The 26,001-nt window shown below is 37.5% G+C and overlaps 1 protein-coding gene across 4 annotated transcripts in view; it reads right to left on the minus strand.

Annotated features, from left to right (window-relative positions):
• Positions 1–2,042: 2,042 nt before the first annotated feature.
• The window catches only part of LOC131038928 (uncharacterized), an 88,288-nt gene continuing 64,329 nt past the window's right edge, over positions 2,043–26,001 (minus strand). For all 4 annotated transcript variants that reach the window (XM_057971530.2, XM_057971528.2, XM_059217034.1 and 1 more), the window contains exon 8: positions 2,043–2,421. In XM_057971530.2, coding sequence (XP_057827513.1) covers positions 2,207–2,421 — 215 coding nt within the window. In that variant the 3' untranslated portion in view covers positions 2,043–2,206. The remainder of the gene's footprint in view (positions 2,422–26,001) is intronic.

Below are 26,001 nucleotides of genomic sequence, written 5' to 3' on the forward strand. Positions count from 1 at the left end.
TTCAAACATGTCAATGAATCCTTTGGAACTTTTTGTTTGCATTTAAATGTCATTAGATTTGTTGATATAGACTCTCCTAGTCTTGGAGAGATATCTAAGAAATTTGATAGTATACTTGAGAAGATAAAGCAAACAATTTTAGCTAAGGATCCTATTTTGGGGTTACAAGAGCAACATATTAGGCCCATTGTGATGCAGAGGTGGAACACAATGAACACCCTACCTCATAGGGTAGCCTATGTTGTAAATCCCAAATGGTATGCACCAAAGGATGGATGGGTGCCTCTGTGTGATGACCAAAAAGTTTTAATGGGTTCACACGAGCCATTGATAAGATGTACCCAAAGAAGCCGGCTTCACTACTTCACATACAATTTCTTGACTTTGCAAATCTTCATGGTCCAACATTGAATAAACCATAGGTGAGGTTGGATAGAGCTATAATAGCTCAAATTGGCCCTATTGGATGGTGGGCATAGCATGCAAAGGATACACCACAAGTGAAGATTGTTGCCACTCACTTCCTTGCATAGGCTGCCAATTCCTCTACTACAGAGAAGAATTGGTCCTCATATGACTCTATTCACTCCATCAAGACAAATTTGCTTACCTCTAAACAAGTAGAGAAACTAATGTCTATGCATAGCGCTCTTCAACTTCAAGATCATTAAACTCTAAATTATCGACAACCTCGAGCTTTATGGTGAGATGATCCCAAAGACATCGCTCAAGTAGATGAGGAGGATACACCAATGTGATTGGTTAGGGATTCTATTGGATGAGGTGGACCATGACAATGACAATGACTCAAAGGACTCTAATTTTGATGTAGTGTTGATACATTGTAGAACTTTAACATATACATTTGTGTTCAAAATTCATTGTCAATACATGCTTTATCCATGTTTTCATAAGAATATAATGTATATATACATGCTTTATCCATGTTTTCATATGAATGTTTAAAATGTCCCCATATTTTATATAGTCGTCCCCTAGCCATCCCCTCAAGCGACTTGAAAAATCAGGGACTTGGGGACGCATCCCGCCATCACCCACTGTGCGAAAAACTCAAGGTAACCGTGACATATAATAATAATTTAAATGAAATAATGAACAAATGACATATTTCGGCGTATTTTACATAAAATTTTAAAATATAAGTATACTAGTATTTTAAATGTGGGATAGCACTAGATTCCCCCACTAGAAGATTACAATCAAAATATTCATGAGCATCCAATTTCTTAACCCTGCACAAATTACACGTGAATATCAAAACAAGCCATCTTGAAACATGGTAACTTGATTGATAGCTATTGAAGAAATTCACCTTAACCCAAAAAAATCAAGGATGTGGCTGTGGCTGTTGTCATTGCCACATTACTCCATGATTTATTCAATAGTTAAAGCATGGAAGCTTGCTGACCAAGAAGAAAGTATCAGTTGTGACGAGAGATTTTCTCCCATCCACTAACTGCAACTTGCACAAATAGGTATACCAGTATTTTACAATATAGGCATACTAGTATTTTAAATGTGGGATAGCACTAGATTCCTCCACTAGAAGATTACAATCAAAATATTCATGAGTATCCAATTTCTTAACCCTGCAAAAATTACAAGTGAATATCAAAACAAGTCATCTTGAAACATGATAACTTGATTGATTGCTATTGAAGAAATTCACCTTAACCCAAAAAAATCAAGGATGTGGCTGTGGCTATTGTCATTGCCACATTACTCCATGATTTATTCAATAGTTAAAGCATAGAAGCTTGCTGACCAAGAAGTATCAGTTGTGACGAAAGATTTTCTCCCATCCACTAACCGCAACTTGCACAAATAGTATGCAATGCATACTTTTTAAGTGAGATCGTAATGAACTCACAATTTTATTAAAGTCCAAACTTTGGTACATGTCAATTCAAATAAATGAATGCACGCAACAAAGTTCAAACTTGCATGAGGCTCATATCTTTTTGCAGAGATTATCAGTGCAAATCCATCCATAATAAATTTGCCAATAAGACGAACAAATATAATTAACTTCAGAAACATTTCCTGTAATTGATTTTCTTGTTGGTATGTAGTTTGTTTGCACAATCCAAGAAAATGAGTATATTTTCCAAGCCTATAAAATTACAACATGATGCACTGTAGTCGAAAATGACTTCTCTGTGCAAGTACACAAATATGCCTCATTTCATTCACTTGAGTCACTACCATAAGCTGCACAAAGAGAGGACAAGCATGTATTTGTGGTACTATCTTCAGTTACGCAATTTAAATTGGACTTTTCCACTGCCTTTTTTTGAGCTTCATTTGAATTTTCTGTACTCCTTTTCTTTACAGAGAAGGCCACGTGACTGGCTTTAAATGCAAATCCTGCTTTTGAAGTGCCACCACCATTGCTCTCTCCTGATAATTTATTGTCAAGGAAAATGAGTCAGAAGCAGAACAAGGCTGACCTAAAACACAGGAAAGCAGTAATAACATTATAACAGCATTGAACAGAACTATGGATTGTGGAAACCTAATGTCGTTAAGTAATAACAGTGTTTTCACATATATTACTGTGTACTATTTAAATCTAAATAAATCAAAACAACTGAAAGCAGTTCCTTTCAAGTTACAGTATTGACGGGCAATATACATTTTTCCATCTAGTTCAAGTTACCATACCGAATGGCACTGTTGCTTTGGTTCATAATATTACTTGAAAAAAAATAAAGCAGAAACATGTTAGACAGCAAATGTAAGGCATTGAAACAGAGTTGTAGAAAAAAACAGAAGCAGGAAGCAGCATTTCTACTTTTTGAAAGTGAAAAGGCAACAATTCAAAAGATTTAGATTTATAATTAGACAAATAAAAAATGATCATAAGTTTGAAGGAGGAATATGAAATAAAGGAAAACAAAAAGAGCAAAAGTCTATAAATTATTAAATTGTAGTAATGTCCATAAACAACCAAAAAGCAATCAAAAGTAGTAAAAAGATTATACAAGTTAAAAAAAGAAATAGAGAAGTGAATATGACCTCTATACGACAAGAGGAAAAAATGCAAAATAGACACAGAATATCGATAAATAGTAGGCAAGTGTTCTCCATTCAGGGGTTAAATCCCTAAGAATATTGGAGGACAAGAAAAATGGAAAGCTCCGATGAGGGGAGGCAAGCTTAACTTTGATGGTGCTTCCCATGGTAGCCCAGGTCCCGCAGGTACTGGTTATGTGGTGACAGTTGCTTCAGGGGCTTTTGTGATAGGCAGCTTTCAGTATCCAGGCACCAAAACAAACAATGCAGCTGAGTGGGAGGTGCCTCTTGCTGGTTTAATGTAAGTTTTATCCGTAGGGTCCCAGAATATAATAGTAGAAGGGGGATTCATATTAAATTATTGATTCCTTGAAAAAAGAAGAACACCCTGAGTTGGCCGCTTCATCCCATTCTCAAAGCAATTTTAGAAAAAAGTTGTCTTAGTCTTGCATTCCTAATGTTAGCATTTAATAATTTTATTGTATTTGTTTATTATTTATCTTCGCATGGAAAGTGAGATGTCCCACTTTGAGGTGGTACTCCTTGCCATGTTTTAGCACCTTGTGCTGTTCGTAAGAAGTTGTAAGAGCATCTAATATCACGGCATTGTAAGATGCAATGGTTACTTATGCAGATTCTGTGACATTTGTAAGAGGTTGATTATTAAGAGTTACAAAGTAGACCGAGAAACTTGACCAACTTATGATGCATGTTATGACGCATCATAGAGCACCTTTCTAAAGTAAGTAAATGACAAATAATGAGTCAAATTTAGGTGTGGGCTGTGAGAATTCATACCATGGTATTTTTGGACCTTGTTTAATTACACCTATAGTAATGTTTTTTGGTGCTATTTTGTATTTAAATACTATTGAAATATTTGGCTATAATGGTCAAATAAATTGTTAGGATAGACTTCAGGAATATTCTTTATTCTTTTATTTTTATCTGCTTTTCTTAGTTGTCAATCTTATCCTTATTGGATAAATCATTTGCGTCTCTTATTTAAGGAGACTTTGCTCCTTTGTTAATATAGAATGCCTCAATAATCATTCCCCGTGTCATTATTGTTGATGTGTTTTTTATGACACCTTACAACACAGAATAAAATACTGAGTATTCTATCCTTTCTTGAACAAAGACCTTTCGGATGCTAAATTATGTGATCAAACAAAGTGACTCCAGGGTTCCAATAGTCAGGTCTCAACTTTATATGTGGATAGACTCAGTGTGTTGATGTAATTACTGGTAATCCAAGGGGGCTTACGTTTATGAACTACAACTGGAACATGAACATTGGATGTATTAATCATGTGATGCTTCTTCTCCTAAACTAATTCAAACTCAAATGGGAAAAAAGGACAAAAGGGGAAAGGGTTTAGAGCATCTATGCTAACTCCTAATTCCTAAGGTCAATGACAATAATGAATGATGCTTTGATAGACAAATTCTTCCCTAAACTACTTTCTACTTAACCAAAGATAGCTCACAATGCCATAGAAAGAGTGCAATCTCCTAAGGTAGTGAAAGATCTTCATATTGTAAACAATCCATTCAAATATCCAACACTGGTGCAATCCAAATGAAGTATTCACAATCAAACTTAGCCACAATGATAATTAGGTCCAGACTAACCATGCACTACAACTTGCAATCAACAAGGATTCATCGAATATCATCACTTCTCCATCATAATCAATGAACTTTATCTAAAATTTTGAGGATATAACAAAAAACCATGCAATATGTAGAAGAAACACCACTATTCTCCATAAATTCAATAAAAAGTATGTTTAGTATGAACCGAAGGATTCATCGAATATCATCACACTTCTCCATCATAATCAATGAACTTTATCTAAAATTTTGAGGATATAACAAAAAACCATGCAATATGTAGAAGAAACACCACTATTCTCCATAAATTCAATAAAAAGTATGTTTAGTACATGCCTTGGCAACAATTTCTACCTTCTCCTCCTACTCTACACTACTTGCTATCTTACTACTATTTTCTTCTGCTACTAACTATTAACCTTTACAAATGAGGAGACCCGAGCCTTACATAGAGAGCTCAATACATTTCAATGGCTTAGATTGATTCTCAAATCAATGGCCAAGATCTTATAATAAAAACCCAGATGAGGGCTTGTTACAACAAACTCCTTATTGACCAGTGAGATAATTGCAATGAATAGGGCACATGTCCTCCTTTGAATGCCAACCAATGAGTGATGAGGTTAGGTACATTGAACTTTGTGCCCCCACATGTGGTAGTTATCCTCCTCATTGGATGAGTCAAGTACATTGAACCTGGACGCCTTGATTTAAAATGATGTGATTGGGTCGATAATGACTAGGTGCCACCTCATCTCACTCATCTTGTATATCATCACAAAGTGTATGTGTTTGAGCAATATCTTTGACTAGGTGCCACCTCATCTCGTTCATCTTGTAGATCATCACAAAGTGTATGTGTTTGAGCAATATCTCTTGATACTTAACATTTCAAATTGCTCCCTGATGAATGTGATGATAGTGGGATATATTCCCGAATTGCATCATTCTTATCTGATTTGATCACTTTCACCTATCCTTTTTCATTATTGTCTCACCTTTCAACCTTGGATTCCTTCACCTTAACTACTCTTGACCTTGATCCTTGTATTGATGTGTAATATCCCCACTTTGAAATAGAATTTAATAATAAATGATAATAATATCCCCACTTTGAAATAGAATTTAATAATAAATGATAATAATAAAATTAAAATATCAAATGATATAATTAAATATGATTAATAAAAAATTAATTAAGTTAATGAAAAGTCAAAAGACATGAAAGGAAAAGTTGTGACTCCCTCAACAATGATATATAAAAGGGAGAAGAAAACCTCATTTGAGAGGGGGGATAATTTGGTGATGAGAAGTGCAAATTGGATTTAAATAATAAGTGCAGATCTGATTATGAAAGGTTGTGTCCCTTTCAAATGGTAGAAATAATGAAGAGTTACACTCTTTCAAAGGGTGCTAATGGTGAAAGGGTATGTCTCTTGCCAAAGGGCATACATGATGAAGAGGTGTGACCTCTCCCTCAAATTGAGAGATATAAAGGGAAGGAATTAAAAGCATCTAGTGACATCACCATTGATAAGATCAGATCAGAATTGTTATCAAGTTACAGGAAGTAACATTTGTGTTCTTTATGGTATGCCTCCCAATCTACAGGCGACATCTACAGTGCGAACTCCAACCGCAGGCTACAATCTGCGTACAGGTAAGAGGGGTTAAGAAGTCTTAAGGTATATATGTGTGTGGACGTGTGTGCCACACACACACATATGCATTTTTATGAATACATATATCTCTAATGATTACTTATATGAATGTAGCAATAAAGATAGGAATCTATGTAGAATATGTATGTATATTTAGGATCATTAGAAAGATTAAAGAATATGTAAATGAAGACGTAAATTATGGAATGGAAAACAGTAATGAATTATAAAATGTAATATTAATGTGATTATATGATGAAGGTTATAGGGAAGGAATTCCATTAGCCTAATGGAGGGATTATGATAATCCCTGGAGGGCAATATATACTGAATATCTATATGCATATATATGGCTTGGTTGACTAAGTTCATCCAAGAAGAGACGGATCTGGCCGGTCCCCTCTGAGGACTTGGATGATGGGATGCATCATCCAAGGCAAGGAATTGACATAGGGTCTTCCTTGGATGGCTTGGGTGTAAGAGGTTACACCCAAGACAGGAATTGAATTAACTTTCGATTTCCTGGAGGGCTTGGATGTAAGAAATTACATTCAAGATAGGAGTCGAATTCACCTTCGACTTCCTGGAGGGCTTGGAACCAAGATGGGTTCCAAGAAGGCGAGCTTCACGGCCACCTAAGGACATACTTTCGTATGGCAATCGTATCCTTTTTATTAGATAAAAGTTGTGATTATGTTAAGTATTTTAAAGTTAGATTGCAATTTAGATTACTTCTATATATATATATATGTTTGTTGTATTCTAACAATCTATTTTGCAGGTTAATGATCTCTAACTAGTAGGGACATTACATGATGATTGATCTTCCTTGCCTTGTTGAAGTGTTCGTTGTCTTTTTTACATTGCCTCGACCTCCTCTCATGTGATGAAGTCTTTCTTTAGTTGTAGTGCAAGCCTTGAATGGTGTGATTCCCTTGAACACTTGTATCTCTGATGTTGTCCTTTGCACTTGCAATGTTGAGATGTCCTTGTTGTTGTGGTTGAAACACCTTCATTTGCATCATGAAGTCTATCCTTGCATGATTTAACCTTCCTGAATGTCTTGATTCCCTTGATCTTGAGCATCTTAATGTTGCCACTTGGTGTAACTCAATCCTCCAAGTGATTGTTCTATTCTTCACTATTGAGTCTATCATGCTGTAGATACGCTACTATGGTAAAAAGTCCTTCGCTCTATGCTTCACCTTGAATGCATTGATCTTAATGAATGATGCTTTTCTTTCTGAATGGGAAAGAAATTGGTCATAACACCATTTGCCTGACTTTGTGTGGTGTGTACGTGCTTCATAAAATTCGCAGAAGCTTTGAAATTCGGGGACATTAAGAGATATTCAGACATTGCGCCTATGATATATATTGTGTGCATAATAGTGAGGCGTGTGTTTTGATCTCTCTATAGTGGGTGTGATTTTCTTTTGTGACTTGGTGTATAAAAGTGTTGGCTGGCTGATTAAAATAAGGAATATTTGGTGTGATGGCATGGTGTTTAAAGGAAATATATCGTGGTTGGTTCAATGTGTGGAGCCATTTTTTAAACTATTATATACACAGAGTCTTGTGGAGTTGCAGACATCGGGAGTTGCTGTTTTGTGGTTGCATCCAGTAAAAAGAGCAAGGTGCCTAATGGAATATATCTGAAGTGCTGGTTGTTACTGGATATTTTATTTTTGAGATTGTTGATGCTGTGAATTAGCTTCAGAACTTTGTTGGTTTGAGTTGGTGCTCAGTTATGCAGTGAGCTTGGTGCCACTATTGATCTCAGATGAGAAGAGAGTTGTTTCTCTCTCTATTTGTGTTCACTTGTAATCTGGGTTGGTGCCCATCCTTTCAGAAATAAAAAGAAATCTTTATGCCATGGTTTTTCACCCAAAAGGGTTTTCCACGAGAAAAAATTTGTGTTGTTATCTCTGAGCTTAGCTTGCATATCTACATCTTTGTTTCAGCTTGTTTCAAAAATTCTCTATTAATTCGCAGGTTTTTTGTTTTGGTTTCTGGATGCAACCTATGCAAAGGATTTTGCATCATTTTCTGCAGATCGTTGGGTCACAGCAAGATTCTTACCTAGGGGACGTGATTACAAAAGCTTTGCCAATTTTGTTTAAAATCTTTTTGGAATTTTCTCCCTGTTAGGACCATGCAACTGATATTAGGGCTGCACCCACATGCATTTCTGGCACAACAAACAGCAAAAGGCAATTTTCTGAGATTGTTTTTTGCATGATTTTTTTCAAACTCACGAGTTGAGATTGTTTTTTGCATGATTTTTTTCAAACTCACGAGTTTTGCCTGCAGCTAAGGTTTCCAGCAAACTGCACTGCAATTTCCAGCATTGTTTTGCAAACTTTTTTACGATATTTTACAAAAACTATGGGCATTGTTCTCAACTTGGGTTTTGAAAAAAAAAATCCTAAAATTTTCCTTCCTCTTTCATCGAGTTTCTTGTTTTCCATGTTTTTTACTTACAAGAGGGATGGCTTCATTGATCAAAATTACAACACCTGGAAAAAGAGGATGCTTACTATGTTCAAATATAGGTGTCTTGATCAAATTGTCCTCAGGATTAAGACCCAACCAACGGTTATGGGTAAAGACTATGACAAGTTCGATAAGCATAATCGTGAAGCTGCTATGCTCATTGAATTATCCATCATAGATGAAATGCTTCCAAGGATTCCTTCAAGCAAATCTTCTCAAGAGATTTAGAAACACCTTCGAGATCTGCAAGAGAAATCAAATAAAGGGAGTGACAGAAAACTTGTCATTGATGTCAAAGTAATTGCTATGTTTGCTTGTACAATCCCCATATATATATATATATATATATATATATACGATTCAGCATACAGAAGAGTCGAAGACTGTAGTATATACAGGTCACAGCATAAAGACGACTCAGAAATATATATACAGTATGTGTACACCCACAGATATACAGCTCATGATTCTATATACATAAGCCTATGACAATATGCAACAGTCCAGTTGTACAATCCCCAGTCTGATCATACACAGACAGTATAATCTATACTGAAATATATATATATATATATAGACAACAATTCTGATATAGGTCCAGTCTGATCATATCCAGACAAAATACTTTATATTGTAATGTATATAGACAGTATTATTGTCATACTTGTATAAATACATAAACAGAATATGTTTTACTTTATATAGAGACAGCCATATATAATACGATAACAGTGGCAGGCCATATAGAGACAGCCATATATAATACGATGACAGTGGCAGGTCATATTTCATATGTATGCAGATTATATTCATGTCCGCAACCAGTGGCAGATCATTTAGAGATAACAAATGCAGATATATTACAGCAAATTGCATTTTTAATACATATGGAAGTTCGACATCAAATAATGGATCGTGGTTCTATGTGGTCAAGGTTCATACGATCAAAACATAATAGATCGTCTATGTACAGTCATAAGAGTAAAATGATTGTGGACAAAGGATAATTTCAGTGATTAAAATAACAACGGTGGTTAACACTTGTTAGTATTAAATATTAACAAATCGTAGCAAGTATAAGGGTGCGACATTTACAGTCAGACAGTCGTGACTGTATATAAGGCGGTGACTGCTTGTATGAAGAAAGGCAACTCTTAAGGGAAGTTGAAAAGTATAAAATCATATTGTGAATAGGATGTAATGTGTGTGTGCTGCGATTATTATTCTGAAAAAGAAAACTACAGTATATAAGTGTGAGTAATGCTGTGTTAGAATTTCTCATAAACGGGTAGTGGTGTATATAAGATATTGTGTGTGGTGTAATAAATACCGAAATAATATTATAAGAAGAATACTTCTATTGTGAAGACAAACATGAATATCAGTATATACGAGCAGTAGAATGTTCAGAATATAAAGAATATTTCTGAAATTAAAATTCAGAATAATCAGAAGATTAATAAGATATGGGCAAATATTGAAAAATATATAGTCTGGAGTTTATGTTCATTTTTAAAGAAGGGGATCAGATTTGTGTTACAGAGCTGTCATATGTATTTGCAGCAGTATTGTAAATCTATTGCTTGATCAGAAGTGGATGCTTCTTGTGGTGGTCATCTTTGAATCAGATTATAGCAGATTTATACAAAGGAGTTGGTGCTTCTTTAAGTTGGTGCTTACGAAGTTGGGGAGTAGGTGCTTCCTGTGGGTTGGTGCTCACAAAACAGTTTGGGGAGTTGGTGCTTCCTGTGGGTAGGTGCTCACAAATCAAGTAAGGGGTTGGTGCCTCTAAAGTTATGTAAAAGAAATTTATAAAACATTCATCTACCGTGGATTTCCCCCTAATTGGGTTTCCACAAGAAACTTGCAAATGTTTATGGATGGTTGAGTAGCAGCATAGTTTACTATCATTTTGAAAAGTATTAAAAAATCCTTAATAAACTGATTCACCCCCCCCCTCCCCCCTCTCAGTTTATTTGAGTGCTCTTCAGGGAGGGGGTTCTTCTTGAAGAATATGTTATTCTCAATCATGATGGGTGAGATGTTGTTTTTGCAAGATCATTTGATAAAGATCAAAGAAATTAGTGACATTAGTGATCAAAAAGCTTACCAAGGTCTTGTGAGCATTTCATAAAATACTTGAATTCATGTCTACCAGTGTTGACCTACATTTTGATGATCTGTGCAACAAACTCTTGTAGCAAGACAGATGGAAGAAACAGTTTGGTAGCAGCAGTGATTCATCAAGTACATTACAGGACTTTGCAGCCATGGACAAGAGCAAAGGCAAGTGGCCTCCAAAGAAAGGTCAAGGGCAAAAGGAAGATACTTCAAAGACTATCACCTCATTATTGTCGTAAACTTGGTAATATGAAGAACCACTGCAGAAGAGGTTGGCTGATCAAAAATTCAACCAAAGAGGGCCTCCACCAAATGCTCATGTCACAGAGCATTCCAACCAGGAGTGGTCATATGAAGAAGCACTGTACAAAAGATTGGCTGATAAAAAATTCAACCAAAGAGGGCCTTAACTAAAGGCTCATGTCATAGAGCATTCTAAGCAGGAGTCAGCCATCTATGCATTTATGGCCAAATGACCAGCGGATCACTCCCAGTATTATGAATGGTACATCAATTCTGGAGCTTGGACAACTATCTTCAAGAGCAAGGGTTCAAAAAAGGAATTGCGGATAGTAACTTGTATATCAAAAATGAAGAAAATAATTTGTTAATTGTGGTTGTCTATGTGGATGGCATTATTTTTGGTGGTAGCAAAGACATGATGTGCCAAAAATTCGCCTCAAATATGCAAAAGGACTTTCAAATGTCAATGCTTGGTGATGTTGATGAAATAGCTTCGGTCGATATCCTTCAAGACTAACGACATAACTAATTTACCTAATTGGCCTATCGGCCTTAGATAGATTAAATCGTTGAATATAAAATGATTAAAAGAGCAAACACGATTTGCATAAATCTAAATGTAATCATTCATTAATATGTCGAGTTATATAAATCCCATCAACCTCCAGGAATCATGATTAAGGAACCGGTGTGTAATTAACTTAACCAATGCAAAATTATAACGTGTGAATGGAAGCTGATTTTTGGAGGAGTCACGATGGTTGAAGGCTCATTCGATCGGGGATACATATGAAGGTTTGCATCCTTCATAGTGTATGGCAGATAGAAGACTATCTACAACAGGTTGAGCATCAACAAAGGAATTCCTATTCCTTAATGCAGATCAGATATTCTCCATATTGAACTAGTATTATATATATAGCTTCAAGAGTGAAGCAAATTCCTTTGTAAAAATCTCTTGACACATTTGAGATAATAAAGTCACATTTAATTGCTGGGTTTTTCACCTTCAAGAGGAAGGTTTTCAGTAATAGTTGTGCTTTTGTGTGAATTATTGAATCACCTAATCTGATCATAAAATTTAACATGGTATCAGAGCCACAGTGAAAGAAGATCGTGATCAGATTCTCTATAACTTCTAAGCATTCTCTCCTCTCTCTCCATCGAGCAGTACTTCTAAGTCTCGAAAACGGTGAACGGTCTTAAAGTCGAAGATAGGCTTGAAGGCGCATCTAGCTTCACCTCATGGAAGTTTAGAGTGCTTATTGCACTTGAAGAAAATGATCTTCTTCAATCCATAGAGGAGAAGAACTTATTCGAACCTAAAGATCATGAGGAGAAACTGCAATTCAAGAAGAATGCAATCAAGGTGAAGAAGATATTAATCGACTCCGTGAGGGATCACCTGGTGCCTCTCATCTCCAAGATGACAACTGCAAGAGATATGTTCAAGACCTTAGAGGGTTTATATGAGATTAACAACGTAAGTAGGGCTCTTGCCTTGAGACAACAACTCCACCAAATGAAGATGGCAAAAGGAGATTCAATCATCACCCACTTCATGAAAATCTCAGAATTGAGAGATCAACCATGCGCAATTGGGGATCAAGTGATAGATAAAGATCTTGTTATGCTAGCTTTGAATGGTCTGCCTCATTCATGGGAGCCATTTATCCAAAGCATAAGTGGAAGGTCAAAATTACCTAAGTTTGATCGACTCCGTGCAGATTGTATTTAAGAAGAATCAAGATTGACTGCTAGAGGAATCGTCAAGAGTTCTCAAAATGAAGATACACATGTTCTTGCCACTCAATCTACCAAGAAATGAAAGTATTGGAAGAAGGGCAACTTCAAAAGGAATAGAGCTTTCAAATCAGATTCTACACCTGATTCTAGGAAGAGGAAGAAAGATCTCTCTCGCATCCAGTGCTTTAGGTGTGACAAGTTTGGTCACTTTGCAAAGGATTGTTTGACAAGACCTAATCATCAAGGAGCAAACCTCAATGAAGTCTCATCTCAGAAGGAGAATGAAGATAACTCAAATGGTTTTCTTTTCATATTAGCATTATCAAGCAATGTTCCTACAGACAGTGATACATGGTTAATTGTTAGTGCAGCCTCTCGACATATCACCGGTCATTGGGAGTACCTTTCTGATCTAGTGGAAAAGGAATCACATCTTCAAGTCATCATTGGGGATGATGCTCGCTATGCTGTAAGAGGAGTTGGTGCTACATCTCTAAAATTTGAATCTGGAGTTTCTCTACACCTAAGTGATGTATTGTTTGTACCAAGGATCAAGAGGAACCTTGTGTCTATTTCAGCCTTGGAGGATAAGGGATATCAAATTACATTTTCTGAAGGAAGAGTGTTCTTGCTTGGCCTAAGAACTCCAACATCAAGACTGCTCGTGTGATCCGAAATCGACATGAGAGTTTATACAAACTCTTATTTATGATTCTTCCAACTCCGGCATAGAAGACTTGGAATCTTCACTTCAGGGCACTTCCATCTCTGGAAAAGATGGTAAAAGGTATTCCTAAACTTATTCATATAAATGATGGTACTTGTAAAGGTTGTGCTATGGGTAAAAATGTTAAAAGTCCTTTTCATAGCAGTGAAAGTAGGTCTAAAGAAATACTAGATCTTGTACATTCAGATTTGTGTGGTCCAATGTCAACTCCATCCCTAAGTGGATGTTTGTACCATGTAACTTTTATAGACGACTACTCTAGGAAGACTCGGATTTATTTCTTAGGGCCTAAAGAGTCTGATGAAGTCCTAGGTAAGTTTAAAGAGTTTAAAGCTCTTGTAGAAAACTTGTCTGGAAAGAAAATTAAAATTTTAAGGTCTGATAATGGAGGTGAGTACACCTCGGGTAGCTTTCGTGATTTCTGTATTGAGACAGGGATCAAGAGGCAGTTTTGTGTTCCTTACAATCCCCAACAAAATGGGGTTGTTGAAAGGAAGAACAGATCCATAGTTGAAGCCACAAAAGCTATGATTCATGATCAAGACCTTCAAATTTTCCTATGGGCAGAAGCCTCTAGAACAACAGTGTATGTTCAGAATAGATGTCCCCATCGGATAATACAAAATATGACTCCTGAAGAAGCTTTTTCAGGTATCAAGCCTGATATTAGCCACTTGAGAATATTTGGTTGTCTTGTATATGTGCATATTCCCAAGGACAAGAGAACCAAGTTGGAGCCTTCTGGCAAGAGAGGAATATTTGTAGGCTACAATGAAACCTCCAAAGCATTCAGGAAATCAAAGGGCTCATGCATGGAAATAGATGATGAGACTCCTCAAGACATGGTGATCATACTCCTGAGATTCTGAGGGAGTCTACAGGACCTGATATAAGTAATGATCCAATTGAACCCTTGGATCCCACTGATGGGCCTAGGGATATTGTTGTGTCTCGAAAGAGACCTCTTTGGGCACGAAACACTATGCAGGAAGCAGAACAGTTTGCTGCTCCTAGAGGCACATTCAGGGAAAGCAAAAGACCACAAAGATTCTCTGGTTACGTTGCATTAAAGTGTAATCTTATTGAGTCTGAACCTTCTAGTGTAGAAGAAGCCTCAAATCAACAAATTTGGAAAGATGCAATGGATGAGGAGTATCAATCCATTCTCAAGAACAATGTGTGGGATATTGTGCCTAGACCAAAAGGGAAGTTTGTTGTATCTTCCATGTGGTTGTTCAAGATAAAACATGCAGCTGATGGCAGCATTGAAAAGTACAAAGCTAGATTTGTGGCTCGTGGTTTCTCCCAACAAGAACGAATAGACTATGAAGAAACATTTGCTCCTGTTGCTCGCTATACTTCCATTAGAACCATCATTGCTATTGCAGCAGCTAAGGGATGGAAGTTGCATCAGATGTATGTGAAGACTGCTTTTCTCAATGGTGTGATTGAAGAAGATGTCTACATCGAGCAACCTGAGGGGTTCATGATTCATGGGAAAGAGTCTCATGTGTGTAAATTGAAGAAAGCCCTATATGGTCTTAAACAGGCTCCTCGGGCTTGGTATGAAAGAATTGATAGATACTTAGTGGGTTTGGGTTTCTACAAAAATGATGCTGATCCAAATCTTTACTTCAGAGTATTCAATAGTGATATGTTGATCTTGGTACTTTATGTTGATGACCTATTTATTACCAAAGAAGATCATCTCATTGATAGATGTAAGGAGTTGACTTCAAAATTTGAGATGAAGGACTTAGGACTTATGCACTTCTTTCTAGGGTGTGGCAAAGGCCCAATGGGATTATCCTAAGTCAAGGTAAATACACCATCGATATCTTGAAGAGAATTGGAATGACAGATTGTAAATATATGTTCACAACCATGGAAACTAACTTGAAGAAATTAAGGGAAACTGCAGCTAGTTCAGATCTTGTGGACCCTACTATGTATAGGCAATTGATTGGGTCCCTGATGTATCTAGTTAACACCAGACCAAATATTTGTTATGCAGTGAGTGCACTTAGTCAGTTCATGAGTGAACCTAGACAGATACATCTAGTTCCAATCAAGCATATCTTGAGATACTTGCGTGGCACAATTGGATATGGCTTGGAATACTCTTCCAATATGGATCTGAGTCTTGAAGGATATTCTGATTCTGATTGGGCAGGGAGTGTTACTAATCAGAAGAGCACTTTTGGTTGTTGCTTCAGCTTGGGATCTGCTATGATTTCCTGGTGTAGCAGGAAGCAGTCTTCAGTAGCTCTCAGCATTGCAGAGGCAAAATACATTGCAGCATGTGTAGCAACCCACGAAGCAGTGTGGCTTCGTAAGCTTCTTGCAGGTTTGTTTGGCCAATCATTGGAGCCTACCATCATACATTGTGATAACCAAAGCTATGTAAAGCTTTCAGTCAATCCAGTATTTCATGACAGAACGAAGCACGTAGAGATTCAGTACAACTATATCAGAGATATGGTACAAAGGAATGATGTTCAATTGAGATACATTTGTACTGAGGAACAGAGGGATGACATTTTCACCAAGCCACTTGCGAAAGTGAAATTTGTGCATTTTCGAGACAAGCTTGGAATTGTGGAAAATGAAGCTCTTGCTGAGAGGGAGTCTCAGCATCAGTGATTACATGATATGTTTTATAATGCATTCTTCTCTGAGAGAGAAGCTTGAGGTGCAAGCCCTTGTTATGCATTCATCTCTGTGAGAGAAGTTTGAGGTATCAGCCCTTGTTGAGCATTCTTCTCTATGAAAGAAGTTTGAGGTATCAACCCTTGTTGAGCATTCTTCTCTATGAGAGAAGTTTGAGGTATCAGCCCTTGTCGTGCATTCTTCTCTGTGAGAGAAGTTTGAGGTATCAACCCTTGTTGTGCATTCTTCTTTGTGAGAGAAGTTTGAGGTATCAGCCCTTGTCATGCCCTCTTCTCTATGAGAGAAGTTTGAGGTTCCAGCCCTTGTTCCACCCTCTGCTAGTAGGCATGGTGGATCCACCCTTTGCTGGTAGGTATGGTGGATGTCATGATCTTGCACTTGTCCATATTTACTCTCTGAGAGTAGCCATGGTGAATGTCACTATGTGACTCAGTTATCAAGAAGGATTCCTCCCTAGCTAAGAGGGAGTGTTGATGAAATAGCTTCAGTCGATATCCTTCAAGACTAATGACATAACTAATTTGCCGAATTGGCTTATCGACCTTAGACAAATTAAATCGTTGAATATAAAATGATTAAAAGAGCAAACACGATTTCCATAAATCTAAATGTAATCATTCATTAATATGTCGAGTTATATAAATCCCGTCAACCTCCAGGAGTCATGATTAAGGAACCAGTGTGTAATTAACTTAACCAATGCAAAATTATAACTTGTGAATGGAAGCCGACTTTTGGAGGAATTCGTGATGGTTGAAGGCTCATTCGACTAGGGATACATATGAAGGTTTGCATCCTTCTCCAAACATGATCATACAACAAATAGTCCATGGATATCATACAACACATAGTCCGTGGAGATCACAAAGTCTGTGGATATTATATAACACAATCCGTGGATATTGTATAGCAGACATTCCGTGAATATTGTAGCAGATCAAAGACTCGTATAATAGTTCATTGATAGTGTATGGCAGATAGAAGACTATCTACAGCAGGTTGAGCATCAACAAAGGAATTCCTATTCCTTAATGCAGATCAGATATTCTCCATATTGAACTATTATTATATATATAGCTTCATGAGTGAAGCAAATTCCTTTGTAAAAATCTCTTGACACATTTGAGATAATAAAGTCAAATTTAATTGTTGGGTTTTTCACCTTCAAGAGGAAGGTTTTCCCAGGGCAATAGTTGTGCTTTTGTGTGAATTATTGAATCACCTAATCTGATCATAGAATTTAACAGGTGAGTTGTCTTTCTTCCTTGGATTGCAGATTTTTCGATCAAATGATGGCATATTTATCTCACAAACCAAGTATACTAAGGAAATGCTGAAGAAATTCAATATGGAAGACTGCAATCCAATGAGTACTCCCATGGTCACAGTTTGTAAATTAAGGATGATGAGTCCCTTGAGGCTAACGAAACCCTATACAGGTCCATGATTGGAAGTTTACTATATGTGATAGCTAAAAGACTTGATATTATGCAAGCAGTAGGATTGGTGGCACGCTTTCAAGCAGCCCCAAAAGAAACTCACACGTGCAATCCGTCCAAAGGATATTCAAATATCTAGAAGGTACTATGGATTTTGGGTTGTGGTATCCAAGAAATGAAGATTTCAACCTCATAGCATATTGTTGGCATTATGTGAACCGATATAAGGACATAATGATATTGTATGTTGTCATTGATGTCAATATGTGATATGTGAGAAGAGAGAACCGGCTATGTGTGAACTGGTATATATGCCAAAGTGAAGCGGAATATTTGTTCAAGATGAACCGGCATGCAGTTATGGGAACCGGCACATGGAAGCACTGTGTGACTACTGGTTGGTAGGTAGTTTCCACTTCAGGATTTCCGATTAGAGTACCTCAAGCCTGTGTGACTCAATCGGTGATCTTTGTGTGATGAGTTAGCAGTATAATGGAGAACAGGTCGTGTTGCCACGTAAGCTCTGTGCGCGTGAAGGATCTTGCATGAAGAAGACTATTCCTATCTACCTCGGGAATGTGCGAAGTTTGTCAAACGGTGATAACGTGTGATGGGTTATCAACCGCCATGAAATCGGTGGATAATGGACGATGGAGAATGTCTTGAGATCAATTCAAGATTGTTGCATTTAATGCAGTATGATTCAACGGTCAGGATTGAACCGCTTGAATTGCTTAACCTAACAGGTTTAGGGTTTAGGGTTTTTGCTACCGACTTGTCTGTTTCCTATAAGGTCGATGTTGTGTTTCTTTCTAAGGTTGTTGGCAAAAGTTGTGTGTGTGTATCCAAGGAAAGTGATACGTGATTCTTGCCAAACCAAAGGAGAGGAGAGATACCTACAAAGTGAATGTGCAGAAGGTGAAGAGGAGCCAAAACGGATCTGCATTAGCATTGAGTGTTGTTACCAGATCATTGTAATTCCTGTTGATCTTTAACCACTTCAACAGTTGTCAAGTCCCTTAACAGGGTAGCCTTAACTGGCTTGATACAAATCCCTTAACAGGGTAGCTTTAACCGGCTTGATTCAAATCCCTTAACAGGGTAACTTGAAGTTAATGAGTTCTGGGAAGCTATAGAGCTCTGGAGATCCTTTAGCTATTGAGTTCTTGAAATCCTCTAACAAGGTAACCCCAACCGGGTTTAACCCTTAACCAGGTATTGTAGCCATCCCTTAACCGAGTGATCCCTAACGGGATCGGTTCCTAGCAGAACCTATTGTAATGTCTTTAACCGGACAAGGCTCCTAACAAAGCGAACTCCTAAACAGTTCAAAAGCAGATTGTGGGTATTCATCCCCACCGTGGTTTTTCCCAGTTGGGTTTCCACGTGAAAAATATGTGTGTCATGTGTGATGCTTTTATCTTGTGATGCTTTGTTATTACCTGTTGAGCATATGATGGTTCTGTGTTTTATGCCTGTCTATAAAACATATTGAACTAACTGTTGTGAAGATCAGATGATAGTTTACCTGTTCATGCATGAGGGTGTAATGGTACTATAGTATTGAGCTAAGAGGAAAGCTTAGTGAGTGACCGGTTTATGATTGTTTTAGTTATTCTGGGTCTTACCGGTTGCACTCTGTTTCAACTAGTATCACTGCTTGCCAGTCATTTGGAGTATTTGCTGTCAAACCGGTTTTGGACTGTATTTTTGTTTGTATTGATTCACCCCCCCCTCTCAGTACCGGTTTGGTACTATTGGTTCATCATTGAGCTACCACATATATGTTCATGAAATGCGATGATTTTATTAAAAGAATAGAGATGTACATATAGCATTTATGAAGACAATGTTTCTATTACGAAACAATCATAAACTGAAGAAAAATAGAAACTACGTAATATGTACAATAAATTACATAATTGAACATTAATAATAAACAATAAAGATATTATTCTAATACACTCCCTTAATGGTCAATCGATCAACTACACCAAGTTGCCCCCTAAATTTTACAAACTTGTTCGGGCTCAAAGACTTGGTGAGGATATCTGTTGTCTGATCCGCAGTCGGAACATACAGCAATTGAACTGATCCGTCTTCAACCAACTTCCAAACGAAATGACAATGAAATTCAACATGCTTGGATCTTTCGTGGAAGACTGGAGTTCTTGGCCAGTTTGAGCACCCCTTGATTGTCACAGTAAAGGGAAGTAGGACCTGCTTCTGTCGAGGAAAGAGCAATTGCTTGTTGCTTCTTGCTAGTCCATGTGACTGCACCAGATCCCAAACTGAAAACATACCCAAATGTTAATTTTTTGTCATCAATGGAACCTGCCCAATCTGAGTCTGTAAAACCAATAAGTCTAGGATTGTGACTTCTGCTGTAAAGAAGACCAAAATCAAAAATGCTCTTCACATAACACAACACACGCTTTGTGGCTACCCAATGATCAGCCTTGGGGGCTGTCATGAAGCATGAAATTTAGCTCACTGCAAAACTGAGATCGGACCTAGTAGCAATAAGGTAGATGAGACTGCCCACCAGTTGCCTGAATGCTGATTCATTCACCACAGGTGAATCTGATTTGGTTGTCAGCTTCAGCCCTTTCTCCATAGGTGTGGATGCAGGTTTGAGTCTTGCACCCGAAACTTGTCCAACAGACTATGGGCATGCTTTGACTGGGAGATGAAGATACTACCTTCAGTTTGCCAAACTTCAACACCTAAGCAATAGTGCAGAAATCCCAAGTCTGTCATGTTAAAGGATTGGCACAAACTCTGTTTGATCTCATCTATCAAAAGTGTCGAACTACCAGTAATAATGAGGTCATCAACATAGACAACAAGAATAAAAATATCACTACCACTATTTTTAAACATACAGATTAGAATCAAATGGACTCCTTTGAAAGCCATTATCTGTGAAGTACTTGTCAATTTTGATGTACCAGGCCCAAGGAACCTATTTCAGGCGATAGAGTGCTTTCACTAGTTTGCACACCTGATGTTCTTTTCCAGCAACCTTGAACCCTGGAGGCTGCATCATGTAGACCTCTTCCTACAACTCACTGTTGAGGAATGCACTCTTAACAGCCATATGATGGACTTTCCAGCCAAATTGAGCTGCTTAGGCAAGGACAAGCTAAATGGTACTCATTTTGGTTGTAGGAGCAAAAGTCTCCTCATAGTTAATGCCTTCCTTCTGTGAGAACCCCTAGCAACGAGACGAGCTTTGTACTTGTCAAGGGTTCCATCAACTTTGTAGTTAACATTATACACCCATTTGCAACTAATGTGCTTCTTCCCTAGTGGAAGATCAAAAAGGACCCAAGTGTTATTCTTCAAAAGACTTTGGTGTTTGGCTTCCATAGCCTTTTCCCACTCAGGAATTCCTTTAGCCTCAAAATATGTTTGAGGCTCAAAAACACTATGAATGTTGGCCATGAGAGCAAAGTTGACTGTATTTTGTCGCTTGCTCTTATTTATGGAAGATCTACCCACGATGAGCTCATCAGGATGAAGATCACTTATGGTCTTAGCCCACCACTTAGGCTGGAGAGTAGAATAGCCAACATCAGATGTAGGAGGAATAACTAGAACTGGAGTTGGAACAGGTGGAAGATTAGCATCATCCAGAGGAAATTCAGGTAGTGCATCATCAGATTTAGATTCTACATCATCCTTCCCATCAGGTGAACCAAATGGGAGACAAACACCCAAATCAATAGCCTTCAAATGCTGATCCTCGATATTCTGCTCAGACGAGGATAGCTCAAAAAGGTACTCGTTCTTCATCAAAGACAACATCACGACTGAAGATAAGACGATCAGTGTCTACCTCAATTAGCCGGTTAGCCTTGTGGTTGTCACTATACCCTGTGAACATAAGTTTCTTACCTTGGAATCCAACTTGGAGCGCTTGGCATCTGGAATCCATACATATGCTAAAGAGCCCAAGACTTTCAGATGACTGATCCTAGGTTTGCGACCAATCCAAGCTTCCTCAAAAGCCTTCCACTTAAAAGTCTATGTGGGAGACCGATTAAGGAGAGAGACCGCGATGTATACTGTTCTGCCCAATATTTCTTAGGAACATTCCTATGTTCCAACATTGACCTAACCATTTCAGTTATAGTGTGGTTGCGACGTTCTACAATGTCGTTCTGAGGAGTGTAAGGTGTGGTTAACTGGCGTTTGATGTCGTGTGTATCATAGAAGTTGGAGAGAGCAATAGAACAAAACTCCCCCCCATTATCTGACCTAAGAGTGACTATGGGACAGCCAGACTCTTTCTCTACTAAGGCCTTAAAATTCTCAAATACAGTAAACACATACGACTTTTGTCTAAGAAAGTACACCCACATTTTATGACTGAAATCATCAACAAAAAGCAATAAATACCTGGAACCAGTAAGATAAGGTATATTCATTGGACCATATACATTAGCATGAACCAAATGCAATACCTTTGAGGCTTGCCATGAGTCACCATCCTTGAATGGTGTCCTGTGCTGCTTCCCAGCCTGACAAGCTCCACGAACTCAGTGATTCTGAGTCTAAATCCTAGGTAAGCCAAGAACTAGATCCTCTCGAACAAGTTGAGCAAGGTGATGAATGTTCAAGTGGCCATACCGTTGGTGCAAGAGACTGTTGATAGAAGATGATTTAGCTGCAAAGGCATGCTCTAGAGAATCACCCGTATCCACAAGTCTGTATAGACCATGATCCTCGATGCCAACAACCACAGTAGTGCAAGTCACACAATCAACTATTGAACACTTGTGTGAACTGAATATCACATCAAGCTAAGGAGAGTGCCACATAATCTGGCTCATTGAGAGAAGGTTTAGTTCCATGCCAGGAACGTAGTATACATTGAGGAATATGAGATTCCTCCCACCAAACTGAATCTGAACGTTGCCCTTGCCGACAACAGTATACTCTTCTCCTCCTCCAAAAATGACTGAATCAGTGAAAGGTGAGAATTGTGTGAACCAATCACACCGATGAGTGAAATGTCGAGAAGCACTGGAGTCTATATACCAAGCAAAAGATTTCACATGATCTGTAGGATGCTTTGCCATGAAAACGTAGAATGCACATTCTTTCTGCTCTGAGTGCTCTGCGACATTGGCCTTAGGTTGAGATGTTCCTTGCTTTTGTTGTTCAGAAGCTATCTGATTCCGACAATCCTTTATCAAGTGGCCATATTTGTGACAATAGTTACACTGCATTTTCTTCTTCTTTGAGCTATCCTGAGACTGATTGGGGCCTTTCTACTAACAAGACTAAGATTTGCATTTATCCTTGTGAAAGGATTTGGGTTGCGAAGGCTTGTTTGGTGGAGGACGAAGTAGCACTGCTACCAAACTGTTGTTTCCAACTATCCTGTTGCAGAAGTTTGGTGCACAACTCTAGAAACTTCAAGTCAACATTCTTTGAAGTAATGTTGAGCATTTCTATGAAGTGCTCATAGGATTTAAGTAGACTCTTCAGGGTGAGTACTACCATATCCTCTTCATTTTTTGATCGATTGCTTCCAACTGATCTCAAATGTCCTTAATCTTTGTCAGATGCTCCTGTAAAGACATACGTTCATCCATCATTATAGAAAATAGCCGGTTCTTCAGGAAGAAAACACAACTCTTATCTAATGTCCCATGTAGATCCTTCAAAAGAGTCCATATCTTTGTAGCTATCCTATCGGATGGCACTTGTGGCAACTGATAATCAATAACTGAAAGTTTGATAAGCATGACTGCTTTCCGGTTGCGCTCGTCAAACTTATCTTGATCTTGTCCAGTTGTGTTAGGACGAGTTTCCGTACCCAAAACGAGGGTATCAAGGTGGCGATATTCAAAGATGGTCATCATCCGCTGCTTCCATGTGTTATAATTTTTGTTCTTGAATCATTGACTGCCTTCAACATTATGTTGGTCAAAGACGACATCATGCATGCTTTTCAAGGCACAAAAAGCAAGAAATTCTAAAGAGGTGAAAAACAGATTAGGAAATTTGGGGAACGGATCGCAATGCAAAAACAAAGGTAGATTCAAGTACAAACTTCGAGAAGTACAACCAACACGAATCCCGATATAAAATTTTCAACAACACCCAAAAAATTATGACGAGGACCCATAAATCTTCGTAAAAAACCTACAAGGAACCTGTAGGTTAAAATTTATTCTGACAAAAAAAATGAGGATTTTATAAAAACCCTAGGCACAAAAAGCAAGAAATTCTAAAGAGGTGAAAAATGATTACAAACTCTGAGGAACGGATCCCAATGCAAAAAACAAAAGCAGGTTCAAGTACAAACTTCGAGAAGTACAACCGACGCGAATCCTGATGTAAAATTTTCAACAAACCCAAAAAATTCTGACGAGTACCCAGAAATCTTTGTAAAAAGCCTACAAGGAACCTATAGGTTAAAATTTATTCTAACAAAAAAAAAATGAGGATTTTATAAAAAAACCTAGGTTGGATCTGTTACACCTAGAAAATGCAGGGTCAAGCCGAAACCCTGGTCGTCACTAAAACCAGGTCGTAGAAAAAAAAACATTTTCATGGCAAAAAAGTAGGCCTGTCGTGTGTTGAAAATGCATGAAAATCCACGAAAACAAACCAAAAACAAAAATCCACTGAAAAAATGTGAAATCGCGTCACAGGAAATGGTGCACAAAATCATGCAAAGATGCTGGTGATCACAGGAGATTTGGGGAGGTCACAACTCGTCCAAAGAAGAAGCCAATGTTGCGCGACTAGCGGAAGAAATACTTGTTGCTCGGACACAGAAATTGCAGGTTTTTAGAAAAAAAATATCATCGCATATTTAAAAAAACGGAAAAAAATTGTTGCGATTTTTAAACAGGAACAAACGCAAGGGCATAAGTCACTCACAGGTTCTGCAATTGCGTGCCCTAAAGACACGAAAAAAGGAAAAAAAAGTCACCCAAAGAAATTCGCTTTTCAGAAAAGAATTTCTTTTGAAATTAAAAAAACAATTTTTTTATTCTTTCTTGCTCTAGTACCATGTTCATGAAATGCGATAGTTTTATTAAAATAATAGAGATGTACATATAGCATTCATGAAGACACTGTTTCTATTACGAAAGAATTGTAAACTGAAGAAAAATAGAAACTACCTAATATGTAAAATAAATTACATAATTGACCATTAAGAATAAACAATAAAGATATTATTCTAATAATATAAGGATGCAAATTGGGCTAGCAGTGTTGATGATAGAAAAAGAACAAGTGAAGGAGCATTCTTTCTCGGTAACAATCTAGTGTCCTCGTTGAGTAAGAAATAGGCTTCAGTTTCCCTATCGATTGTAGAGACCGAAGTAGTATTGCAGCAACAGCTTGTTGCACACAAGTTTTATGGATGAAGCAAACTTTGGAAGACATTAAAGTTGAATATGAGCATCCCATCTCCATACTTTGTGATAATACGAGTGCTACTAACATATCAAAGAATCCAGATATGCACTCGAGAACAAAACATATTCCAATCAAATATCATTTCCTAAGAAAGCAAGTACTTGAGAAACAAGTAAAGTTGGAGTATGTTATGACTAAGGAGGAGATTGCAAACATTTTCCCAAAGCCTCTTTTGAAAGAGACTTTTGAGTACCTAAGGCCGTAGTTGAGAGTAGTATCACTCTCATCTATTCACTAAGTGCTTTACAAGAAACATGAGCTCAAGGGGAGAAATTGGAGAAAGAGGGAACATTGAGAGGTTGCCATCAATGACAAAGGGAGAGATTGTTAATAAATTGTCATTGATGTCTTGAGGATTGATGTCAAAAATGTTTGAAGATGAATTGTTATAAGGATTGTTACTCACACTCTTGATTACCCCTTGGAGATGAATCTTGAAGAATACATCATGTGCAAGTAATGTTTGCAGATGAATTGTTATAAGGATTGTTACTCACACTCTTGATTATCCCTTGGAGATGAATTCTTGAAGAATACATCATGTGCAAGTAATGTTTGAAGATGAATTGCTATAAGGATTGTTACTCACACTCTTGATTATCCCTTGGAGATGAATTCTTGAAGAATACATCATGTGCAAGTAATGAGGACCCTGAGAGAAAAGGCAAAGTTATATTCTGTTACAGATCAAGTCAAAAATTCAATCAATGATAATGTCCCATCCAATGACTTATTTGAATATAAGCCAACTTCATGCTCACCTTATAAGAACTGCAGCAATTAAAATATGGATGAA

Source organism: Cryptomeria japonica, chromosome 3 (genome assembly GCF_030272615.1).
Source record: "Cryptomeria japonica chromosome 3, Sugi_1.0, whole genome shotgun sequence".
Lineage (NCBI taxonomy): Eukaryota > Viridiplantae > Streptophyta > Pinopsida > Cupressales > Cupressaceae > Cryptomeria > Cryptomeria japonica.